Source organism: Pteronotus mesoamericanus, unplaced genomic scaffold, assembly GCF_021234165.1.
Source record: "Pteronotus mesoamericanus isolate MK-2021 breed Mesoamerican mustached bat unplaced genomic scaffold, CSHL_Meso_final contig_50, whole genome shotgun sequence".
Lineage (NCBI taxonomy): Eukaryota > Metazoa > Chordata > Mammalia > Chiroptera > Mormoopidae > Pteronotus > Pteronotus mesoamericanus.
In genome coordinates, this window is record NW_026555186.1 from 22,655,354 (window position 1) to 22,681,582 (window position 26,229).

Below are 26,229 nucleotides of genomic sequence, written 5' to 3' on the forward strand. Positions count from 1 at the left end.
GTCATTCTCCTTATCCGCAGCTTTGCTTTCTGTGGTTTGAGTTACCTGCAGTCAACAGCACTCCAAAATGGTTAAATGGAAAATTCCAGAAATGAACAGTTCATATTTTAAAGGACATGTTGTTCTAAGTAGTGTGATGAAATCCCACGCCACCCCACTGCATCCGGCCTGGGATGTGAACCATCCCTCTGTCCAGCATAGCCATTCTGCAGGACAGTATAAGGAAATTTTGAGAGGGACTCCATTCAGATAACTTTTATTATTACTATATATGTATATAATTGTTTTGTTTCATTTTTAGTTATTATCATTCATCTCTTATTGTGCCTAAACTGTAAATTTAACCTAACGTGTAAGAAAAAACATGTATATAGGGTTTGGTATTATCTACGATTTCAGGTTCCCGCTGAGGATCTTGGAATGTATCTCCTACAGGGATGAGGGTTTGGGAAATTGTCTCACTTGGTGTGGAGGGTCACTCAGAAACGTAATCAAATGGTGTGAATGTGTTGGACACCGTTACTGCATAGGTAGAAAAATTATGTCATAAAAAGAGTATTTAAGGATTACAGGAGTTTTTTATTATTTATCAAAGTGTGTCTGTCTGCAGTCATCATGACAACCTGCTGGAATCTCCTGTTGGTGGTAGTCCGGGAGGACGAACGAGTCCTAAAAAAATGACATCAATAAAAATCACCTGAAGAGCTGACATTAGCAATGCAGCTCGTGTTTCCTTTGAGAATGCCATCCTGCAGCTTAAGCCCAAACCCCGGGCTGTCTTGGCTTAGTTAACGGCATCTTGCTTTGACAGCTTTTTGTTCTTCCTAGCTGATATTTTGGCGGCAGTTATCAGCGTATCAGGTAATGTCCTTTCTCTCCTATAGGAAATGATTTGACTGTAGTTATGTTAGCTCATATTTTCTCCCTCATTAAAGTGCCTATCTGCAATTTGTTCAAAGGGGGTTGCCAGCCTGCAACTGCTATGGGAGTGTGGTGCCCTTTTGCTGGTGATTCATTTGCCCAACTACATAGGGTTCATCGTCTAGTTAAATTTGGTTTTAATATCAGTCTAAGTACACTCAACTATGTATCAAGGAATGCTACCCCATTTATCAGAGACTTAACAGCTTTTATTTAGCACGTGGCATTTATATAGCATTTTTTATTTAAGGAGCTCAGTGGTGAGTATTGCTTTGACTGTGTAGTTGACTTCATTTCTTAGGGGTAGATAGATAGTTTAAAGTTCCCACCCTGTGCTACCAGTGAGCGTTTCTTATGCTCCTGACAACTATGTGTAGTGTTTTCATTAGGGGGATATGAAATGTCACTAGTGTCACTACAAATGGCAGCACTTGTGAGTGAGATCCCATGTAAAATTGCGGTCTAGGTTTAGTTCTGGAAACATGAGCCGATGTCAGTTATCTTTATGGTTCTTCTTCTCCGTGATCACAGATGGCTGCTAGTTAGCTGTGTTCCAGAACTCCGAATGTGCGACTCTGGCTCTGGGTTCTGACAGAAGCTGGGATTTGGGATGCTAATTTAAAGGTGAATAGGCAGTTATTCAATTAAATATATCTAGGCCTCCCTCTGAGACATTTGAACCTATAAATTGCAAGGCACGTATGGCTTTGTCATTTGTTTAAGGGACTTGAGGCAGGTTTCATAGCCTCTTTGAGCTGCAGTTTTCCTCATCTATAAAATGGGGTAGTTAACACATAGCTTTCCATATTGAGGATGACTGAGTACCATGCACAGAGAAGTTAATTAGTAAACTGTTTCTATTAAGCTGATGAAGAGGAGGGGGCTTGGAGTTATTTGTTTATGTAATGTTGTGACTTAATCACCAGAGGGTCTGTTCCAGTGGCATGCCTTCTACGAAGTCTAAATTAAAGGTAGAAATTCTGAGGAAGTACAAAGGTGTAACCTACAACATCATATTATGGAGCATATTGTCTAGAATATCATTAAATGTAAACAGAGAATGGACAGAGGAATCGTGGACCATCCACCTCAGCCTTTTGGCCAATAGTGTTTAGGAGTATACGCGATATAAGCACTGAGCTTGGCCTTCGCTCATACAACACTCATTCATCTTGAGCATCACTACCGGCAAGGCTGTGTTCTAGGCTCTGAGGACACAGTGGTGAACAAGGTGGAGAAGGTCTCTGTATCTTATATTCTAGTGGGGTATGGGAATAGAGAGAAAGAGGATCTACGCTAAAAAAGCCAGAAAGACACTGGAGAGTAACAAGTGATATGCAGAGAAATTAAATGGCTGAGTGTGTTGACTGATCCCTCCTTCCCTCCCTCTCTCCCTCTTTCCCTCCCTCCCTCCGTCCCTCCCTTCTGAGTTTGTTTATTTTATTCTTTATTGTAGAGAGGGAGGAAGGGAGGGAGAAAGAGCAGGAGAGAAACATCAATGTGAGAAACACCGATCAGTTGCCTCTCCCATGTACCCAAACCAGGGACTGGGCCCACAACCTCGACATGTGCCCTGATCCAGAATCAAACCCCAAGACCTTTCACCTTGCAGGATGGCACCCAACCAACTAAGCCGCACTGGTCAGGGCCTGTGGCTTCTTTCTTGTTCAGGGAGTGACATGTGAATTGGTCCTGAAGGATCAGAAGACAGGCATGCAAATACAAAAGCAAAGGCATTCCAAGTAGAAAGAGCAACCTGAAGAAGACTGGCCTGGGCAAGGGAAGGGGTGTGGATGAGGCAGGGGATGGGATGGGCAGGGCCAGGGGTGAAGATCTTCTTAAGTCAGAGTCTGGGATGGGCTTTTCCCTGAACCTGACTGGAAAGCCCTGGAGGCTTTGAAATACGAGAATAATGGTATGATTTGCATTTTTAAAGTTTCCTCTCACTGCTTGTGTAGTGCACGCACTGAGCTCAATTTAGAGGTTAGGCAGTAGAGAGGTCACGAAGGCTGGACCAGAGGATAAATGAGGGAGCCAGAGGGAAGTGGTTGGATGCAGGCAGTCTTTTGCAGGGAGGATGCGCAGCGCTTGCCAGGGGATGAGTTGGAGGAGGGGGTTTGAGGGAATGTCCCCCAAGGTCAGCTCCTGGACTGTTGGCTGGAGAAACAGAGTAGATGGGGAGTCTCTTTGCCAAGATGGGGTAGACTTGGGGAAGGGCAGCTTGTGGCAGGAAGTCAAGAGTTTAGTTTTGTTCATGTTCAATTTGAGATGCTTATATGATATCCATGTGGAGTCTGGCATTCCAAAGAGTTAGGTCTGGAGAGGCAAACGCAGGACTTTCAGGCAAGCGGGTGGTACATAAAACCAGGGGACTGTGTAAAATCAACCAGTGAGCAGCGGCTCCGGGACAGATCCTGGGATGCCACACTACGGATGTCAGGCTGAAGGGCTTGGGGAGGCCTGGCCAGGGGTTAGAAGGAAAACCAGGCGAGTAGCTCCACAGAAGTGAAGGGAAGTTTCAAGCAGGAGAGTGGTCCCCTGTGCAGAGGGGTGCTGGAAGGTCAGTGCTGACCTGTGCGCGGGCCATGGAATGAGGCCAGTGGGACAGAAGGGGGGCGGGGAGAAGCAGGGCGGTGGAAGACATGAATACTAAAGGACAAAGGCCCTTATGATACTTTATTTTCACTGAGGCTATCATCCTCTTAATGCTTTCCAGCTTGAGGAGTGCTCGATTTTCCTCCCAGGAAACTGAGGCTCTTGGTCATTGGGAGAGACCTCAGAACGGTCCTTTCTGAGGTCTTTCTCTTCCCTGTTGCCAAGTCAGGTTTCTCTCCCATGCCAACCATATGTGAGCAGTAAGTAGGCCTGGAGTGGTTTTAAAACTTTACCTAGTTCTTTTCCTTGAGCCCAAAGCATGTCTCGATATGGCCTTAGGGTAGGTACCATAGGAAGTCAGGCTGGGAGGAAGGATACGATTTGGGTAGGTGGGATGAGGGTGTGGGGGATGGGACGGAGAGTAGAAACAATTCAGTTAGCGGGGGAAAAATCAGTAAAGCATTTAACATAGTAGGAAAACTCCAGTAAGCAGCACGGCAACAACGGAAACCTGGGCTTCATGTAGTCCTTGCACACCACCTAGTTCTGAATGAGATTCAAAACCCCCACGTGTAGACTGACATTGTAGAACCACTCGTCCATCCTACAAACAGGTATTGATCACCAATAATGACTCCACAATAGAGGCTAGGCTACCCACATGGATGACCTGTGACCTTCCCTCAGGAAAGATAGACATGAAGACAGTTAACTATAATATAATAACAGAAAAGGAGAGAGGGGATTCATTCTGTCTGATTTAGTTTCAACAGGGGAGATGCTAGTTGCCTGTAGGATGAAAAGCTGACAATCAGGAAGCAGCCCCTCCTGGGCAGAGAGCACGGCAGGAGCAGAGAGGCAGGGAAGCACGTGTCGTGGTCACAGCACAGAGAGCCGTGGTTCCTGGTGGGGACTTACCCGAAGGGAAGAAGTGTTCAATGCTGAGGCTGCGGAGTGAGACTGATACCAAGCTGCTCTTTAGTTTTGTAAGCAGGCGTGATCATAGATTTATTTGTCTTTTTTATTTTTTTAGGAATAATTTATCAGTAACTACAGATATCCTGTGGCTTAAAATGCAGGTTTAGCCCCGGCTGGTGTGGCTCAGTGGATTGAATGCTGGCCTGCGAACCAAAGGGTCGCCGGTTCGATTCCCAGTCTAGGGCACATGCCTGGGTTGAGGGCCAGGTCCCCAGTAGGGGTGATGTGAGAGGCAATCACACATTGGTGTTTCTCTCCCTTTCTTTCTCCTTCCCTTCCTCTCTCTCCAAAAATAAATAGATAAAATTTTAAAAAAAAACTATAGGTTTAAAAAAACTTTCATTTGATTGATTTAATTTTTAGAGCAGTTTTAGGTTCACAGCAAAATTAAGGAGAAGGTATAGAGATTTGCCACATACCATATACCCCTGCCCTCATGCATGCTGCTTAGCCTTCCCTATGATCATATGTCCCACCAGAGTGGTTCATTGGTTACAATGGATGAAGCTACATTCACACATTATTGTCCCCAAAGTCCGTACTCTACATTAGGCTTCACTCTTAGTGTTGCACATTTTGTGGGTTTGAACAAATGAATAATGACATGTATTCATCATTATGCTATCATACAGAGCATTTTCACTGCCATAAAAATCCTCGGTGCCCTGTCTATCCATCTTCCCTCTGACCCAAAACCCCTGGAAACCACCAATCTTTTTACTGTCTCCATAGTTGTGCCCTTTCTAGAATGTAATTTGGTTGGAATCCTACAGTATGTAGCTTCATCAGATTGGCTCCTTTCATTTAGTAATATGCATTTAAGATTTCTCCTTGTCATTTCATTACCTGATAGTTCACTTATTTTTAGCACTAAATAATATTTCATGGTCTGCATCAGTTCATCTGTTCACTTACTGAAGGACATCTTGGTTGCTTCCATGTTTTGGCAGTTACGAATAAAGCATCTATAAATGTCCGCATGCAGGTGGTTGTATAAACGTAAGTTTCCAGCTCCTCTGTGTAAATTTCAAAGAGTGCAGTTGCTGGGTTGTATGGTAAGAGTATGTTTAGTATTGTAGAGATCATAGGTTCTTAAAGAGAGAAATAATTTACCTTTATTATAAAAAGAGAATTTGTAAATATAGATACCAGTCTGTCTTTTCGTCTGCTTATTTCTAGCCCTATATGTCCAAAGGCTAAGAGAACGTTAACCACTTCAATGAATTGCTACCACATCAAATAAAATGTCTAAGGCTGATATTCTTCCCTCTCTGTTTTGTTTCACACAAATATTCATGTGCATGTGTGTACTCTAATGCACCTCTCAATACCCTAAGTGTGAAATTAGTGTAGACTTAACTAGATTCTTCATGGTACTATATGCTCGAGAAAATATATCTTGACTTTTGTATATCTAACAGCAGAAAAGAATAAAATATACTTTTTAATAGATGTGTTTTATAAGTTTTTTCAATGATATATGTATATATACGTCTGTATAGAGTATATGTGAAAAAGTAGTAGAGTCTTGGTTTAGGAAGATCTATGTCTTGTAGGTGACATTTTTTTAGCCTTCATAAGTGGATTTATAAATGCCAAATATCACACTTTTACAGTTTATTTTACAGCACATAGTATATGCTGATGAATCATGTGCAATTTATTTTTAAAATCAGAACCTTTCAAAAAAGCTGGATGGCTGAGTTGCAAAATCGGCTTAGGACATAAATTGCTAAAAAAATAATTTCAATACTCACAAAGAAAATTTAGTGTCCTTTGTTATATATTCCATATGAAACAAAACTAGTGAAAGAGGTGGTATTTTTTTTTTCTGTCTCCAAAACCTCTGAGAAGTTAATGTTTTAAGGAAAACCCTCCAAGACCCAGTGGATCATGTCAAATATTTGGTTTGGTAGGATTAATATTTTACTGCAGAGCGACAGAGGGAGTACTGTCCTAGTTTTAGAGACGATTATGTAAACTAATGAGCCCCATCCATTAAAAAACTTAGGGGAAGAAAAAGCTATTTATCATGTGGATTACACTGACTGTACTTAGAGGACATGGAAGTAGGTATTAAATACTTACAGTCAGGTTATATTTAATTAATATTGCTCTTTTTGTGATGCTAAGTTAATGATTATCACACTGTGCACATGTCTAATATTGCTTTATTGAAAAAAAAACTCAATAGTTTGTTAGTCTGTGCCCACTGGCTTAAAACTGACTTTTCATTTAAGTTAACTTTTCTCTGAATTATTTCCAATACTACAAATTGAAAGAATTACCGTTGGTTAGGGGAGTTGTAATTGTATATCTCAGCCACTAGAGGGAACTGGCACTAGTATTTAATCTGGGGAGAGAGGTGTTGAATCTCTCTGATCCTTTGCCTCCCCATTGACCTTGAACCTGGAAGGGGGTTATCCTTAGCATTGGGTTTATCCATGTTCCTATACTACAGAAGAATCTCTGAGAAGGAAAAGGCAGAATTAAGGGCATTGGTCTAGGGCTTGATGTATGGATCTGTGAGCCCGAAATGTGGGTGGCGTCCATCCAAATCCTTCAGGATAGTTTTGTTGCGAAAAGTGAGTGATTCTTCCAGCACCATTTCATCCATTGGTTTTGAAAGAACAGTAGCCTGAGTAATACTTTCTGGGTTCTCAGGCTCTATTCTCAACACTCAAGAAGTGCTAACAATCCTAGCAACAGTCCTATGAGGTAAGTACTCTTATTCTCATTTTACAGAATAGGAAACTAAGGCACTTAGAATTAAATAAGTCACCCAAGATCATAGAACTAATTAGTATTGATGCTGTAATTACAAGCCCAGGCGGTGGCTCCAATCCATGTTCTCAACCGCTATGTGATATTGCCCATTCACGCACAGCCGGTTTCCCCACGCTGAAGAGACATTCATAGAATTATGACAGATTTCAGTCTGTAAAGTAGAAAGCTATTTTGGTTAAAGAAGTACAAAAAAGAAAACTGCAGAATCAAAATTTGTATTATATTTTAGATAAAAGCATATTCTTTACATTTGAACATGCCTGAACTCACATTGCGGCTTACAGTTGTTGTTGTTTTTTTAATTGTGGCTTACAGTTTTATTAGACAAAATGAGATATCTGTGTGTAAATGTACCAACTTCACTCATCATTACATTTACCAATCACAGTTGCATGTTATTTGTAAACAGTTTCTATTTTAGATCCTTGCACTTCATGAGAATTCCTGAGTATGTGTGATGATTGCTTAGATGTGAAGCAAAAATATAAAATATACATGATTCATAGGGAAAAAAGGTTTAATGGGAGGTGTGGCAATGTCTGACAGTCTGTGAGATAGGGCTCCCAAAGGTGAGAGTTCCAAGAACCTTGGCATTTTTATATGGCCCTGAATTCTGCCTCTTCTCAGATTCTCAGAAGCACCTTTTAACCGTGACTGTCTCTCCTTACTCCTCCTTGTGCATAATCTGGTGAAGGCTACTTATTTGTCCATTAGGAAGACAGTTATTTTCATCAAGACTTCAAAAACAGTCACATTATAGCACATCTGGGGAGGGCTGTGTGTCCTCCCAGTGATTTTGTCTCACCGTTGATCAAAGTTCTCACTGCCTCACGGAAGTAGGTGGCAGCCCAGAATTACTCGAACAACCGGGCAGAGTCTGTGGCACTTGGGAATGGAGGCACAACAGCAGTGCAGGTATGTGTGTTTGGCCAAAGCTCGTACTGGCACACGCATGTGCCCCGTGCAGAATACTATTTCATATGGTAGTGTGTTATTTCCCCCCACTCACATTTCAAATCCAGCTTAAGGAAAGATACATGCTTTAAGAAATATTTATAAGGGAGTTCCCAAGAATCCTCAATTAAACACACATCCACGTGAGGCAAAAATTTTTTCAAGAAAGGAAGGAAACCCTTTCCTAGAATAAGTAAAACATAATGTTTTATAAAACAATTTTTAGACCATCTATCTTAAATTTCTTTTAAATATTATTTGTATTCTATTTCTGGTTTTCATTAACTTTTTAAAAATCTGTTGTCAATGCCAGAATGGTCAAAGACTGTATGTATCTCTACACACTAAGAATGTTGCTTTTGTAGCTTTATTCTGGATGGCTCCCTTCAGGCATTGCTCTCCTGCAAGCCCATACAGCTTTCACAGAGAAATGCAGAAGTGAAGTTCAGACTTGGGATTTGCCACCTGTTGACAGCTCTGTGGAAGGTTCCATGGGACAAGAAGTTAAAGTAATTTCATAAGGCGAAATTTATTCCTCATGCTTTGCTTAGTCTCTTTCACCAAGAAAAATAAATTTTTATATGGCATTGGAAACTGATATCAATAATAAACTGTAATTAGAACTATATTCTATTTAAGAAGTCAGTTTCCATACCCAAATTTAAAGAGCCATGAGACCACAACTATCCTGAAGTAACTATTCTGTTACTTCATCTCTCAGTTAATGATAAGTTTACATGGCCATAATTCTTTGAGTGTTTTTTTTTTTAAGTTACTTAACTAATCTTGCACACTTCTAGATATGAACCCTGGAATCAAACTTTCCTCAACAGGAAGATTAGATGTGATTTAATTGGGGGAAACAGACTTTTAAAAAATTTACTGGGCTTTTTCTAGGAGAATAGCATTTTATGATTTTAGTTATTTCCTCCTGAAATGCTGATTCCTTGGATGAAAAGTAAAAGTAAGATTCGTAATTGTGTCAGTGAGTGTCACAGGGCACTTTTATAGGACCTTAAATTCCTACTTCACTCAAAAAAGCAACTGCACCCTAATCTACTGTGAGGTAGAGAGTGGGGTGAAGGGGTGTTATAGATTCTAGGCATAGACATTATCTTGATAGCTTCTTATTCACTTGTAAAATCTGTCCGTCTGGGTTGCATACTCTGGTCTATTCATCTGTTCATTATTTCCCACTTGTCCTTTGATTCCCTTGAAAGTAGGATATTTTTAAAAGTTCAATAATTTATGGCATGGCCCATATTCATGAGACATCACAAGGACTTCATTTTCCCTTTCCCTCCAAACTGTTCTTGTTTGACTACTTATGTTAACCAATAGTCTCAACCCATAGGTCACAAGTTGACTGGGGGAAATTACCTGTCTTTGATTTTAAAAACATGTACCAAGATAGTCTTTGTGATTTGGGAGACTGGGCCAGAGCTCCCCAGTTATGAATATTGCATGCAGCAGATTTCACTCCCCAATAAAGATAAAAGTGACAATACCTCAAGTTTTAGGTACCCAATGGATACCTGGAAGCTCACTGAAATGTATATGGTCCCATTTCTGGTGCAGAAACTGTGGATGAGTCTTTGAGCCATGAATTCTGCAGTACTTGTTTTTAAAACTATGGTACAAAGCAATGACAAAGGATAAATAAAAGAAACGATTATTTCGAAAGAGAGAGAAAGGACTTTGATAAAGTCAAATACCACTCAAGATGTTCAGTGATGATTAAGTTTATCTTTTAGGCTCTGACAATTTATCATTTAGTGTTTCTGAACAATGGAAGGTTGTCCCTCCCTGAGCCACCAACAGAGACAGACTGCCTGGATCCTCACATGTTTTTTTCTCTGTTTTTGTATCAAACAGTGTTATCTGGAAGTAGTTGGAGTTGCTTCAAGGAAGAGAGATTGGCAGCCAAGTCATAATGATATAATCATTGAGCAAGTTACCAAAGACCAGGAAATAACTGTTAAAATATAAAATGTGCTTTGATATATATTAAAACAACAGTAGCAGAAATGAAAGAATAAAATAAATCACTTAGGATGGACTGTTTTCAGGCTTTTATGATGCCTAGAAATTTTCTGTATGCATATGATGACCTCAGACAAATAGCCAGATATTTCTCTAGCAAAATGTGTTTATTCAGAACAACAAAGGATCGCAATTTGGGACACGCAGTCTAATGGTGATCTATCTGCAAGTCCAGAGAACAAAAGAGAGAGACATGTTCTTTTATAGAGGAAAGGGGGCAATTCAGAAGAACTGTTGTAAACAGAATGATTGGAGGAAACGGATTTTGCTGTGTAGTAGATTTTTATTGGCTAAGTTGTAACAGTCATTCATTGGCTAAATGGTGGCCAGCAGTGGAGAAGCTCCTCCTTCTTCCTTGCTGGAGTGTTAAGAGTAGAACCAACCTTCCTGTTGGAGGTGGAAAGTACCTCTCTTCCCGTTTGGGGTAATTGCCAAGCAGCAGCAGAGTGTGAGAGCTCCCCCTACAGGCCAACTCCAGTTTAAAAGAGGTTTCTGCTTATCTTGGCACATTTTATACTACTGTAATCATACCATAGTTATCCATTTTTATGCTGTTGTTTGTGTAACATTACCATGCTGTTATATAATCTACAATGATTATTTTTGGTATCTTCATAATTAGATCATCTACCTTTGGTAAATAGATCATCTACCTTTGATGCCTGTGTGGAGAATAAAAGAGGCAATAGTATATACTCATACATCAGGTACTGATAGTCCTTCCAACGCAAGGTTTTGCATCTTCATTTCTGCTTTTCGGCTACCATTGTTGGGGAAGCCCGCCTCCAGATTCTGATTGGTAGCATCACCCACTAAACTCAGATTCCTGTCCAACACCTACTCCTTGCATCTTTCTCTAAAACTTCTAATCCCCTTTAAAATGTAAACTCAGCTAGATAGATCTTCAGCATTTTCAACTAAACGTTTAATTTTTAGTTCAATCCTTAGATGAGATTCCTTGACTGTAGAATAAGAGCAAGATCAAGATGCCGTAGGAATGGGCATTTGCCACAGAGGCAGAGGTGTGTTGGGAGAGGAGACGGACAGAGGAGGCTGATTGCCAAACATCGCTCACATTAGCTGTATCTGTTCGCCTTTGCAGTTCTTCCTAAATGGGATAGAAGGTTTTGCTGTGGAAGTTGACATACCTGATCCCCGAGCCCTGGGCTGTGAGACCACAAACCTTGGTCTCTGTATCTGCAGACCACAAACCTTGGGCCGTACTGCTGTGGCCGCTCAGCTCTCTGCTCACTGCAGCAGGGCGGGTGTGTTAATCATGTCCCCAGTAGGATGGAGTTTCCACCCTTGGAAAAACGGTCACCCTGCCCTAGTTCCTGTTTTTGGTTATATTTTTTTAGAGGAAACAAAGTAACATTTTACTTCAGCCATGCTTGTTGTGAAGGAAAGTAAAGAGCTAATGTGTCTTTGGTTCATTTCCTAATGAGCCATTAAAACCTGCCTAAAAATCGTAGACTTAAATTTTTATTAATCATTATGAAGATTATCAATAATGATAGCGCTTTAAAACAAAAAGCATCCAACCAATTGACAAAAGGCACTGTGGTTTCAGAATCATCCCTCTAGGGCTTGTGTGTAATAGTTGGAAAAATTAAAATAACAATTCTTTTTTAACTAATCCTAGAAAATAATGTGTGTGCATCTACACATTCTGCTGAGTACCTGCTGAGTGCTTTGAGGCATACACAGATGAATAGAAGCTGCCCTTGTACTCGCAGAGCTTAAAGCCCAGTGGAGAACTGGACTTACCCACACACTGTGTGCAGGAGAATGACTGCTCTAGAAGAGGCAGAGACATGTGTAAAATCCGCTGGAGATCCAAGAGAAAAGAATGCTATGTTTGCACGAGAAAGTCAGGCAAACTTGGCTGGAAAGGTGACCTTAGAGCTCACACTTGAAAGATAAGCACAAGTTTCCCAGGCAGAGGAGGTGGAATAGGAAAGGGGAACAGAATGTGCAAAGGCAATGAACTGTGGCTGAGCTACTGTGTCTGGGGATCTTAAAGTACTCCAATATTTTTGACAAATACATATTTTATTATTATTGTAGCATAAGCCACAAAGAGGATGTGTGTCTAAAGATGAGGCAGGAGAGATAACAAGGGGCTACATCATAAAGTATTCTCTTTAAAGAGGTTTTGATTTTCCCGTGAAAAACCTCTCATACTTTAATGTGCATAGGGCTATGCTGGGCACTTTAGTAGACTGCAGATTCCTGGGCGTTACTTCTAGAAATGCTGAATCAGCATGTGTGAAGAAATCTCCCATAATCTGCACTTCTAACAAGCACTCCAGATAAATTAATGATGGCAGGACAGAAACCATATTTGCAGAAACCAATAATGCTGGAACAGTGGGCTGCTGTGAACCATGTTTTATGGGAGAGTAGAGCGACTGTCCAGCATGCACACATTGGAGCTGGGCAGCTTCGGAGGAACAGTTTGGAGTGGGAGCTGGAAGGGTATTGTATTAACCGAGGCAAGAGGTCATGGGGTCCATGACCAGGATGTGGCCAGGTGTTCTTTTATCATTTTCTATGCCCCCAAAACTTCCCCAAGTTTACTTTTCTCCCATTTTCTAATTTTCCAGGTTAGTGGGTTTTTTTTGCCACTTTTAAGTGAGATTTGCTCCATTCTCTTCAGTTGTCTATGTCTGCTGTAACTGTCATCTGGCCTTGTTTTTTCTTTTATCCTTGGTGTATTAGCATTCTTTACAATTCTGTATGTAGTTCATACCAGCAGAGCCACGTAGAGAGACAATTCTTATTTTGCATTGATAGATATCAGTCCATCGCTCCTCCTCCACTATATGGGATGACATGATTGGCTGCTATTATAATGCTTAATAAATGGGATAACTTTTTAAAAAGTTTTTGGTAGCTATGAACTTCCATATGGTTGTCATCTATGACATGTATGACAATACCTTGGTTCAAGGAGTATTTCTCTGTTTGGTACCAGAAACTTGGTCTTTGCCTTTCAGTCTCACAGTCTAGCTAAATGAAGATAGTAAAGTCTGAATTATCTAGCTGCATGGAAAATAAGAAGGTTGTGTATATTGGGGAGGGAGAGAGGTAATCCCAAATTATAGCTAATATAATTTTTTGAAATTAAGGTTATTTTTTACTATGTACCTATTTGGGTAATATTAAAAGTGACCCTTTCAAAGCTATATGATTTTTCTGAGCAATGAAAGAAGACAGCTTTCATGTACAGTAAAATGGAGTAAAGCAGGTCTGAAATTCAAAAGTTCAAAACTCAGGTAGAATTTACAGCCAGACCAATCGGTAAATAATAACATACACGTTCAACCAAAAGCAAACCAACATGTGGATTTATGACCCAGTTGGCTTTAAAAATACCTATTGCTTAGTTGCCATAAACAGGTAAGGATTTATGTGTAGAAAACAGTTATTTTTCATTTTTTATGTTATAAAATTCCCAGGAGTTGGAAAGGTTTCTTTTAAAGTAATTTTAGTATTTATTTCTAAGGTTTGGATAGCTTTTTGCATTTTATTTTGTTTGTCAAAAAATATCAATCAAGTTTTATAAAAATGAGTAGAAGTGTGTGTTCTTAAGTTTGTAAATCCTTCAAAGTATTCTAATACTGTCAAGAACATGAACTTTCAGGTCATGATAAAGAGACTCTGTCAAATGTGTGACTTCTGGAAATTAGGGTTTTCAAACCTAATTAAAAATAATATAGGTTAATAAAAAATAAAAAACATATAAAGAGGAATAAAATCAGTCATAATCCCACACTCATAGATGTCCACTAAAACTACTTTGTTTAGTGCCAACTTTTGTATTTATATATATTATATTTTAAACAATTTATATCATAGAAGTGCTCAAATTTTTAAACATACTTCAGGAGCATTTGCCATTTATTAGATAATTTTTCAAAACATTTTAATTTTCTATGGCTACTATAACAAGTTACAACAAACTAAGTTATTTAAAACAACATATTTTTCATTCTCTTAGAACTCAGAAGTCTCAAATCAGTTTTCCTGGACTAAAAATAAGGGAATCTGCATGGCTGAGCCCCTGTCAGAAAGCCTAGGACAGAGTAAGTTTCCCTGTGTTTTCCAGCTCTAGAGCTGCATTTCCTGTGTTCCCTGGGCTCAGGGCCCCTTCCTTTAGCCTCAGATCAACAGCAGACAGCAGGTTGCTTCAGCGTTACCTTGCCCGTCTTCTCTTGCCCAATCTTCCTCTGCTTCCGTCTTATAAAGATACTGATGAGTACATCTAGGGCCCACCCAGAGAAGCTAGGGTAATCTCCTTGTCTCAAGATCTTTAATTTAATCACATCTGTCAAATTTCTATTGACATATAAAATAATATATTCACAAGTTCCAGGGATTAGAATCTGGATACCTTTAGAATCTATTAATCTGTCTACCACAGCAGTCTTTATTGGTTTTGTAATATTTCATTTTTTGCCTACTTCAGTATTTATTAACAATTGCCCTTGTTTTGTACCTTTGGGGTTTTTCCCCCAATATTATGATATTATAAGGAATTCTGAGATTAATTTCCATATGCATAAATTTTTGTACACATACTTGATTATATTTGTATAAATCCTAGCATATCAATTTATGATATATATACAATATATATTTGGATGTGTGTGTTATATGTATATATGCACACAACACATTTACATGTATGTATCTGTGTCTGTGTGTTTTCATTCTCCAGATTGGTTTTCGGAAGGTAGGTAGAAGGAACTTGTCTCGTTGTATTCTCACTAGCATATTATCTTCTCTTAATCTTTGCCAGTTAATGGGTAAAAAATATCTGACTGATGTTTTAATTGTATTTCTATGAAAATTAGCTAGAGTGAACACTTTTTATGCCTAACATCTATTTATTCTCCTATAAATTAATATTTCTTTTAAATTTTTTGTTGGTATAAATATGACATAATAGATAATAGATATGACTAAAGTTTGCTTGTGAATTCCTTCGGTAAAAATCCTGATTACTTTAGAAGCACATGGTTTCTACCTCTGTCTGTATGTGCTCCCTACATGGTACCCTGATGGAAACTCTCACCTCTTATTTTAATGGGATAATTTTCTATAACTTCAGATGTCTGACCTGGAAAAGTACCCAAGAAAAGAAGAACTGGTAAATTAACCTTAATCCTATATTACAGAAAGGTCTTTGTGTCAGTTAGTACAGGGCTAAATATAACTACACTGACCCACTTAAACCAAATTGGTACTTCTTATAATTGTACTGTTAATTCATGCTCAGGAGCTAGATGACAAATGATGTATCTTAGACCTGACCTTCTGGGTCAAGAAATACCATGTCCTTGAAGTTAACTCCAGACAGAGTCCTAGGTAATGATTAGTAACTGAAGGTTGGTGTTACAGTAAAAAAGACATTCGGTATTTCTTACAAACTAGTTATATACGTATGCATGTATACATATAGCTCTATATGTACTGTAGTCTATATTTTTGGAGATTTGGAAATTTGAGGCACTAGGCCTGCCTAACAGGTATACCATGTATAGATAATGGAGCAGACTCATGAAACTCAAAGAGGAAGAGACAGAAAAATCTTGTGAAAACATTGGTGTGTCTTCAGAATATCAGGGTTCTAGGCCTAATTTTGCTATCAAGTATCTTTTTAACCCTGAGCAAAGCCTTCCTCCCTTGCCTTAACATTCACCCCAATGGCTGTATTGAGGATTTAAAGATGAAGGGAATACAGCCCCTGCCCTCAAGGATCTCTTCCTCTAAGGCAGACAAAACTGCAAACCAATGGATTTTGATTTCGATCGACTGGGAGAACGCTTTGGGGCAGGAGCTCTCAGGAGCAGAGCCCAGTAGAGGAAAATCTAACCCACTGGGCATCAGGAAGCTCACAGGAAGGCTGCAGAGTAAATGGCAACAAGTCTGTCTTAAAGCAAGACAGGAGTTAGCCCTCCATTTATCAGACGAGGGTGCTGATCTCCAAGCCTTGCTCTTGGCTCCATAATTGGATCGCTTAGCTCTATTAGCGGCCAGGGCTCAGTGTGGGTAATTGATGGGTCCTTCAGACAGCTGGTTTAGGTGGAAAGAGACATTCATCGCCTGCTATCTCCTGTTGTCACCTTCCTACAGGATGACCCCTCCAGGCGTGTAAGGATGATACACCTTTTCTGTCCATTTCTTCTTTCAAGGGGTGGAACCCTGTCAGACTAAGCTTTGGGGCTTCTCTCGAGGCCTTCCCCTGCTTGAAAGTCAGAGGACAGAGTGCTGGTGCGATCTGCTCACACAGTGATTTTGAAACCTTCCCTGGTCCTACATGCTGGGCTGCCACTATGCCTTTCACTGCTTCTTTACCACACGACCCAAAGAGTCAGCACTTTGGGAGAAAAATGCGTTATTTCCCATATCTTCTGTTCTCTGCTCTTGGACTTTGTAAAGCTATTATTTGCTACATTTTCTGAGCCTCTGGTTCTTCTGGGACCCACAGAATACATGAGGAAAATGTTACATTCTCCTCATGTTTTGGCCAGCCTTTTGCCTGTCCTTTCCTGTCTTGGACCTTATCCTTCAACCTGCCTTTGGGGATTATGTAGTTCTCTGTTGATCCTATCAAGAAATAGAAATAATTTTTACTGTTTTCTTTTTTATCTATTCAATTTAGAAATCTTAATCTGTCTACCTTGTAATATTGTTTAAAAATATTTTTAATATTTCAAGAATGATATAACCTTATTTTTTATCCATCTCTTGGTTTCTGACATTCAGATCTACCCCTACAACTTAGTTTTTATTTATCTTTTTATCTTCCTTTGTATTTTAGTAATATGAGCAAAAAAAAAAAAAAAAAAGTGTTTAATTATACCAGAGGAGCTTTTGATCACTCCACTCCCATTGATGCAACTTTCTTCACATTTCTAGCCCTGTCTTTAAACCTGATTTTTCGGGATACGCAGTGATTACAAGAATTGCTCATTTAAGATGGGCAATTTGCTATTTGCCCTCCTACCCTTAAACTCTCAAGGCAGCATTTGGAAGGCAACCAAAGCAGACCTGTAGGTGTGGATAGCCTTGAGGAGGTAATCACTTCTAGGTGCTCTGAAGGTGTGGTGGATAGAAGTCAAAGCTAATTTATAGCTGAATCCCTAGACAAGGCCAAGATTAGGTAGACTGTGTTTGGAAACTCAGTATAAACCCCGCTTTCCTTAACATCTTCTCATTGGACATGGTGTTGTGACCAGAGGGTTAGTGTTGGGCGCTGACAGCTTCTCTGGCCTCACACCTATAGTAGTAAACTTAGTGTCCCATGGTGTCTAAGTTCAAGGCAAGCCTCCAGGTATATTTAACACTGTTCTGTGTAGGGAGGGGGAAAACCCTACCTACACGAATGGGCGGAGGGCAAAGGGTCAGGAGTAGAGAGGACAACTGAAGTCAATAAAAAGGACCTGGATTTTTTATATGTAGGAGAGGAGTAAATAGTGAAGAATTTGACCATTTCTGAAATACACGTTGAGTCCTAAGCTAGTATTTCAGTAGCACGCAAGCTTATTTTTCAATCTTCTCTACCTTTCTCATAAAACAATGCCAGATAATAGCTTCCTGATTAAATGAATGAGCACCCTGGATCACAAAGTTTGTCCATTGCTGTGTAGGCTTAGTTGTTGTGTAATAAGTAGAAAATCCTGCTGAATATCTGTATATTGACCTAGATGAGCTATTTTCTTAAGAATTTTCAATAATCTCAATTCCCTCTTAGTTCTGTAGCTAGAGTTTTACCACAATTGCAACTAAACTATACTCTAGTTTCTGCCAATATAATTATTTTATCTGTAGGAAAATGTCAGTAGTTCTGACAATTTTAATTCTTGTGTTTACTGACTGCATTACCTTCTGAATCATAGGTTCCCAAATCAAGTCAAACAGGTTAGAAGACAAGTTACAATTTAGTGTCACACCTACTCTTATCTTAAATGAGTGTGGGAATGTAGCAGCCACTTTCACTCTGTTAACTAGTTCATTTCTGGATCCTCATTACATTACCTATTTTTATTTTTTTCATTTTGAATACAACCCAACTTCTCCTAAGCCTTTTACATATAAAAATCATATAAAGTTACATAGTTAAAAACACTCATGTCCTTACCCGTCTCTTGGAGAATCTGCATAATGGATCCCCCAAAATATACAGAGTGGAGATAGTAAGACATCTGCTGACCACAGGCCAGGATATTCACCATTCAGTCGAGAGAAGAAATGAATATTTTCTGTCATTGATTTATCCATTTTAGTTGTTGTCATCTTACCGGGTGTGGCCACAATGCGTGGGTTTTTCTAGAAGTTCCACCGAGGGTATACGATTTGGAAAGTAGTGTCATCAGGTCTTGAAATCATCTAGAACCTGAGTCTCACCCACTGCATCTCCTTGAAGTTACTTCTTTCTTCTCAAATACCCTTATAGGAAGTCCTTCTTTGTTGTTTCATCTGTGTTCATCTTTGGATCCAAAGATTCTTCCATATAATACTTATTTCACTATTCAAGGACCTCTATCTCTTGTTCCCTACATTTTCTCTTCTCCACTTTGAACAGAGGTCCTTCAACCCATAATTCATATAGTACCCTTTCCAGTTCCCTTTTACCTTCTTGATTCTTCTCTGGGAACCCTCTAATATGTCATTATCCCTTTAAACTGGGATACCTAAAAATGAGCACAAAAATTATTCCCTGGGCTTACCATTGAGGATGGGGGGTGGGGGGAATTCAAAGAGAGTTCCCCTTGGATTTGGTTGTGACATTTCTTAGAGCCATGTTAAGACTGAAGAATGCTAGTACATCTGTTTCCAGTTACAGAATGTAGACAAAAGTGAGCCAATAAGAGAAAGTCTTTAGAATTTAAAAATATCCTCATGGAGTTCTTAAGAACTTGGGATTGTTTGAGAAAAATCAACTGACCTATAATACCAATAATTTGGGGGCATTTTAAGAGAAAAAATAGATACATGAACATCCGAAGCATCTCCATTCAAAAAGGATTTGTTAAATGCTTGTATAAATCAGGAACTGTCAGATTTTGGAAATACAAAGATCAATGAAACATCATTTTACCCTTGAGGAACTCACAGACTAATATAGGAAGCCAGCAGTAAATGGCCCGTTAGAATTCAGTGTGGCGTGCAGCGTGGTAGAGGAATGTTCAAGCCACCATTAAAGTAGAGGGCTCAGCGTGGGGTGCCCTCTGCTCCAGCCTTACCTCCCTCAGCATAGTATTCTTTTAGCTTCTGCATACCACCAATGTTTATGTGAAGTGTGTTCTAGACACTTCTTGAAGGGGCTTATGTGTGTCATCTCATTTATACAGCCAATGTCTTAAGAGGTTCGTTCTATCATGCACCCCATAAAAATGGGGAATATGGGCACAGGTTAAGTGACTTGCCTAAGGTCTCAGTAATTACTGGATCCAGATTCAAACCCAAGACTTTTGCTCTTAACCAATGCCCTATGCCCCCTTTCTCGGAAGGAACTTTTATCTAGATCAGTGGTTCTCAACCAGGGGTAATTTTGCCTCCGCCCCCCAGTAGCATTTGGCAATGTCTGGGGACATTTTTGATGGTCGCAACGGGCATCTAGGGGGCGGAGGTCAGGGATGCTGCTAAACATCCTCAAATGCCTGAGATGGCTTTCAAAGCCTAGAATGTCAGTAGTGTTGAGGTTGAGAAACTCTGCTCTGGAACAGCGGTACTATCTTTGTGTCAGCCTTTAAAAAAAACTTTTTAAGTGCTTAAAAATATTTTTACTAAGAAGAAAGCGCTTAGTAGGGGGCAAAAAATAGCAGACCAAGCCCATAAGTATCTGGTAAAGTGTATTTGTCTCTTGTAAAATTGAGAAAATATTGGCTTCTTTGTCTAACTTTGTGGGTTTCGAGGATCTGGGGAGGTTCTGGAAGCCTCTGAGGAGCTAATGCATAAGACTGCCCTGTACCAGAATATTATCCGTCATCCTTAGGGTCCTTGAGGTGGAAATCCTTCCGTGGGATAGATAAAGTTGATCCCAAAGTGGACTCCTGTGCTTTGTTTGCCTGGCCTTCCTTGTCAGCTGCCCCTAACCCCTTCTTGTAACCCTCCTAGTTCTGCTAGCAAGTTTGTTCCCAGTAGTTACTGGATGAACTGAACCATTATTTTACAAGTTATTTTTGCTTAATTAAAAAAAAATTAGTGTCTCTTGCCATATCGCATCAGATTGAAGGCAGCTAATTTAAATTCCATTCTTTGTTTATATACTTTTACGCAAGCGTTTGTCAGTTTGAGTAGTTACTTGGATACATGCCCTTTTTCAAAATGAGTAACAATGACATTGGTTCAACCTTCCCTTCATTCTTTCCATTCAAACCCTAACGCACTCAGAAGGAAAATAATTCTAGCATTTGTTAAATAAATGCAGGTAGTGTCTTTAATCATGGTGGCTGAGCATTTTCTAAATAAGTCCTTGCATTTTGAAGCCAAACAGGTGTGCACTGTAGTAATTCATCAAATGCATGTAACTCATAAATTTAGTTTACCAAGGTGAGCGTCGCAGCCCTTTGGCGTGATTTTCCTACCCAACAAACAGCGTCTCAGCAGGGCTTGACTGACTTCCTTAGAGAATTTTAATGGTGATCCATTCAGCGGTGACTCACGGATTAGCCATCAGGTGTGCTCTGCGCACTTCACCCCTGGGCTGTGGGAGCTGCAGCCGGATTTATTTATTTATTTTGGGGGAATGATCCATTTGGGACTTTGGGCCGGGGGCGCGGCCCAGGCGGAAGATGCCCGAGTGCCCCGGCTCCTTGCTCCCTCCCAGGTCGCTGCAAGCTCCCTTTCCCATGAGGCCCCACTCCTCCTGGGAGTGTCCGCGGGTGGGGAAGCAGCCCCCCGCCCGCAGCGCCAGGCTAGGAGGCTACACAAAGGTGTCCCGCTCAAGTCTGCCAACAGGCCAATGCTGTCAAAGTGCTTTTACGTTTCCCTTTTGGGGGGAGGGGGAGCAGAAGAGGAGCTTTTTCATGGAAATTCTTTTCCTTGTATGTAGATACCAAAAGGAAACTCAACACTGGGCATGTTCGGATGTTGAGCCGTTTGCTGGTAGGCAACAGCCTCCCGGAACCCAAGACTTAAAATAGTCGCCTCCCCCCCCCCCCCGAAGCTGCAAATGGTATCTGCCAAAGAGATGACAAAGTACCTTGGACCGAATCACACAGAGACAGCGTTTTGAGCAGAACGCACGGCCCAACTCTTGTAATTACTGTTTATAGCTGGCAGAGGCTGGCCAGGAGAGGGCAAACCGGAGAGGAAATAAGTTTCCCGAACCTTGGAGAAATGGCCGTGTGCTAACGCAAGGCTGGGACGGGCACTTCTCAGACAGACTCCAAGTTGTTCTCGAGATCCTAGTTCGCAGCACGCTTCCTCTGCAGGGAGTGAGTAGATAATTGGGATCATTTTCCCCCACCTCTCTCCGTTTTGGTCTTATGGCCTTGAACCCGCAGTGAATTCAAGAGAGAAAGGAATGGATATGTCTGACCCTAATTTTTGGACTGTGCTCTCAAACTTTACTTTACCTCATTTGAGGAGTGGGAACAGGCTGCGGCGAACACAAAGGTAAAGACGCGGGGATCCTTTGCCTGGAAAGGGAAAGCGTTGGCTTCGGAGGCAGCTGGACAGTCTAAGCTGCCTTAGAAACTGGGGTTTTGTTTATGGGGTGACAGTTTAAAAAGTTTATACCCTGCCAGGAGGACACTGTTTCAGGTGTTCTCTCCTCTGTGGATTTCCTGGGGAATCCTGATGAACGTGCTTCCGAGGGTTATTCTTTTGAAATGTGGATAATACGAGGTTGAATTGCAAGTGGTGGGGAGAGAAAAAGGGAAGGAGGAGGAGATACTTTGTCTCCGTCTGTCTCTTTGATCTGATCATGTTTATCCATTTCATTCACTCCGACGCCAGGGCTTCTGCTTCTCTTCGCAGAGCCTCTCAGATGTCCTCTCTATTAAATATGTGACCTTTGTAAGATGCAGATGTACTATTTTACAAAGATAGTTCAAGTTATTCTGTTTTAAATTGTCTGCTTAAAGAGCCAGGTCTGCATAACTTTGCCATTTTGTGTTTTTAACTGGCTTGCTGACATTTGTTTCTAATACAGGGCTGGCCTTTTCATTTGGTAACATGTAGTTGACAGAATAGGTGGGGGAAAAAAAAGACTTTTAAAATCAAGATGAAGCTCATGCCACACGTGAAAGGCAGCTTAGAGTGAGTTGCTGGCACTTGGGTTGAGAGAACATGAGTTTAAAGGAACTGTTTCTCCTCTCTCCACACCCGTGTCCAGCACAGAAAGGGGCATTGTGGTTTCTGAGGCGCACACCCTCTGAATTATGTAAATACAGATTCTTTGTTTTTCTTCAAAACTTGCCTTGCACATACACGTGAACATGCATGAGAGCAACCGTGCAGTCAAATAAACAGGATGCAGGCTATCAGATTTGGAGCTTCATAGTCTTTGTACTGCAATGTTTAAAGAACACAGGAGGAAAAAAAGGTTCATTCTGTTTGGTTATACCTGTAACTTTTTGTCACATAAATGCAGATGTGTAATACTTTGGAAAACTTAGTAGTTTTTGTTGTTAATGTTGTTTTTAAATTTTCCTGTGGTATTACTTCCATTTCAGAAGCATCCTGGAATATTCACATACATGCTATGTATACATACGTATATGTACATAGGGCAAGCAAACATAAATGTGTGTTTGTGTCTATGTGTGTATGTGTGTGTGTGAGAGAGAGAGAGAGATTTAGGTTATCCTTGTTTTCTAATGTAACTTGAACAGTGTTGGTACCACCAAATCAGGTTCTAAAGTTATACCTTTTAAATAGGGTGGCTGTGCTTTTCTCATTCTACCTTCTTCAGATACACTCTTCTGGTATCGGTCATTTTTTGTTCAAGCTATGTCATCCGTGCATCAACTCCCGAGACAACGAATCCATTAAAGAGGTGCCTGCAGTACATGAACAAGGCCACTGCCCCTCAAGGCAGTAAATCTTGTAACTTTTTCCTTTTTCAGTTTGTCCAGAGCCCTTGAATATGTGTGAGTGGTGTAGTCCTGGCTGCGATGCAGCCTCTCCTCTCACCTGGAGCCAGTTCTCGCAGAGATAAGTCTGCACTGGCGTCACACCTGTGTGTCTAAACCTGAAAAGCAGTTGGAGCCTTTCTTTCCCTTACCTACCTGTTGATAGTGTTATTGAGAGAGTCAACTGCATGAAGAATTCTCAGACTGGTCTGAGCTCAGCTTTAGGGCAATCTCTCTCCAGCCCAGACCACTCCAATTCAGAAGCTCACACTGGCAGAGCCTAGGTTTTAAGCAACCTGGGTTCTTCCCAGCAAAATGGGAGAGTAAGGGCCGAGGGGTCGTCTCTACCTCCACAAGTCAAGGACCCATATCTTCAGTTGAGTGAAACAGAAGGAGTGGGGTTTTCTTTTCTACCTTCTTACAGTAGTGGTTGTCACAGCCTGTTTGTTACTGGGGATTTCCAAGATTCACAGAGTTTGAAAGCGTGTGTCCTAAAAATCACGTGGACATGCCTCTTACTGTCGGCCTCAAAAGGCAAGCATCACTTAATGTTTGTTATGTAGATTCAGAAAGATGAAGGGCAGATGTCCTCTTCTCCAGGGCAGTGTATGTGGCTGTTGCATTCTCTCATTATACCGTGATCAATTCCAGCACGGTGACCTTCCCTAAGGACATGTAGCATATGCTTACAGCATGACTCTTCCCCTTCTCTGACCTCCCTAAACTGCTCTAAATCTTGTCTCCTTCTCCAAGGCCCACATTAACCCTGTTCCGTATGTGGCCGGTCAGGTTCCCTAATGCTGTCCTTTCAAAAAGACCTCATGGGTCCCAAGGTGTCCCCCCCTTTACCCAGCCTCTCTGAGGGTGTGCCCAGTGTCAGGGTGAGGAAACCTTGCCCTTGCCCTCCGTTGCATGTGCTTTAGTCTTTGGAAAATCCCTCTTGCCCTAGCCTACCTTCTTTTCTGCACATTCACTGACTCTTATTCATTTCACATATTTTATCCCTGCGACTTGTTGTGATTAACGTTGTAATTCCGAAAACTTCATTTTAATCTTTTTAAAAATATCAGCTTCTTGTGTCTATCACAGAGTAAAATCTGGCTTTGAGCCTGTGAATGAATACCTTCAGCCTCCAGGGTTAGGATGTGTGTACCACTTAGACAAAAGAAAGAGAGGCTGAATGGCTTCAGACTCTATCCTTAAGTCTATATTATGGGAGAAACTGTCCTCATGGAAGACTGTGATTTGCTACATCACAATTGCCTTTCCAGTTCAGCATGACACTGGCTTGTGGGCTTGTCCTTTCACAGGAAAACTTTAAAGGTTTCTCTTCCAACTCAGAGCCCTTCCTGGGCCTAAATCTCCTTGGGTTCTTGGGAAAAGATGCTTACAGACTTACTCCCAGGCCTGACTCTTACACAGCACTGCTGAAGTCAAAGCCTGGGCTCCCTGTGCCATGTCCCAGAAATGGTACATTGCTCCCATCGTTATTTTCTGCCTTGACCTTGTCAGACGTTGGTTTGTCCGCGTGTCCATTCACTTTGTCTGCTCTTTTGGTGTAAAGCTAACAGGTTCCATTGGAAACAGTTTCTTTTTTTATGACTGACTTTGCACAGCTCTCCCCCTCTCTTATTTCCTCAAGGCAGCCTCCATACAACCATTTATTACCTGCTGCTTTGAGGGACTGAAATCTAGGCTGAATGGACAGATTATGTCAACTAAAATTTGTTGTTTCAAACTGAAGAAATAATTACATGCTTCGGAGATTGTAAACTTCATAGGTCTGTGGATATTCCATTCACTTGAAGAACCCATCGCATCTTAGAAAAGAAATGAGGTTGCCTGCTTTATGTTACCGCTTATGTTTACAACATCTCTTCTTTTCCTGTCAGATTAAAAATGTGCGTGTGGGGTGGGGGGAGCAATCAAGCCCCTTTGACTTGTAACTCTCTGTGTCACAGTGTAAAGAAGGGTTCCCACTGGTTTCTAAATGTTGTCACTCAGTTTTGAGGTTTGCCTTTAGTTTTGCTAAAGTACATGGTAGTGAATCTGGAAGATGCTTGATTTTTAATTTTAATGGTCAGAAATCTGTCATGTTTCCATTGGGTTTAAGTGATAATCGTCAAACCTCAATGACCTAAATCAATGCCTGTGGGCAGTGTGTGACTCAGTAAATAACTTTGAGCAAGTTTCAAAAAATATTTTTATATTTTTCTGAGAACCCATGGGATAAAAGTTTTTTCTCTTGTTTCCTCACCCCCTCAAATTCACATTACTCAGCAGTTGCTATGAACAGAAGGTATATTCAGGGATCTTCAACTAATTGCTGTAGTTGTCAGAATGTGTTGAAATTTTATGTATACCGCATCTTTCCTTCAGAAACATCTGTAGTGTTTGGTGAGTTTGTCTGTTTGTTTTGCTCATGAATATGTGTTTTTAAAAAGGATGAAGAATACACGTCTCTCCTGACCTGACATGTCAAATATTAGTGAACTTGGACTCACCCCTTTTACGGAAAGCCCAGTTAAATCCTTGTTTATAGAACATCTCCAGTGTGCCTGGGCACTGTGACCCAAAGCTGAAAGCCCTAGGCTTGCCTTCAGTGAAGGTATGCCAAGGAATCATGGCAGAGTAGGGTACAGAGAAGCATTTGCAAGGTACACATAAGCCATAGAAGTGTTCAGTAGGTAAGAGAGGCTTTGGTCTCAAGCAGCCAAGAGACACACTACATAGAAAACATAACACACACCTCAGGGAGATTTTGAAGGATGGGTTGGTCTTAATCAGATAGAAGGAAGGGTCTTCCCAAGGGGCAAAAGAAGTGGTGTGTGCAAAGGCATAGTGGCCTTGGCATCACAGA

General features: G+C 40.7%; 1 protein-coding gene across 5 annotated transcripts in view; it reads left to right on the top strand.

The window, feature by feature from the left end:
* Positions 1-26,229, top strand: part of MAST4 (microtubule associated serine/threonine kinase family member 4) — a 527,956-nt gene that overhangs the window by 351,019 nt on the left and 150,708 nt on the right. For 2 of the 5 annotated variants that reach the window (XM_054578440.1, XM_054578441.1), the window contains exon 1: positions 21,517-21,909. The exons of the other annotated variants lie outside the window; for them this stretch is intronic. In XM_054578440.1, the coding sequence (XP_054434415.1) occupies positions 21,818-21,909 (92 nt within the window). In that variant the 5' untranslated portion in view covers positions 21,517-21,817. Of the gene's footprint in view, positions 1-21,516; positions 21,910-26,229 lie in introns of those variants that run through there. 5 annotated transcript variants of the gene reach the window in all.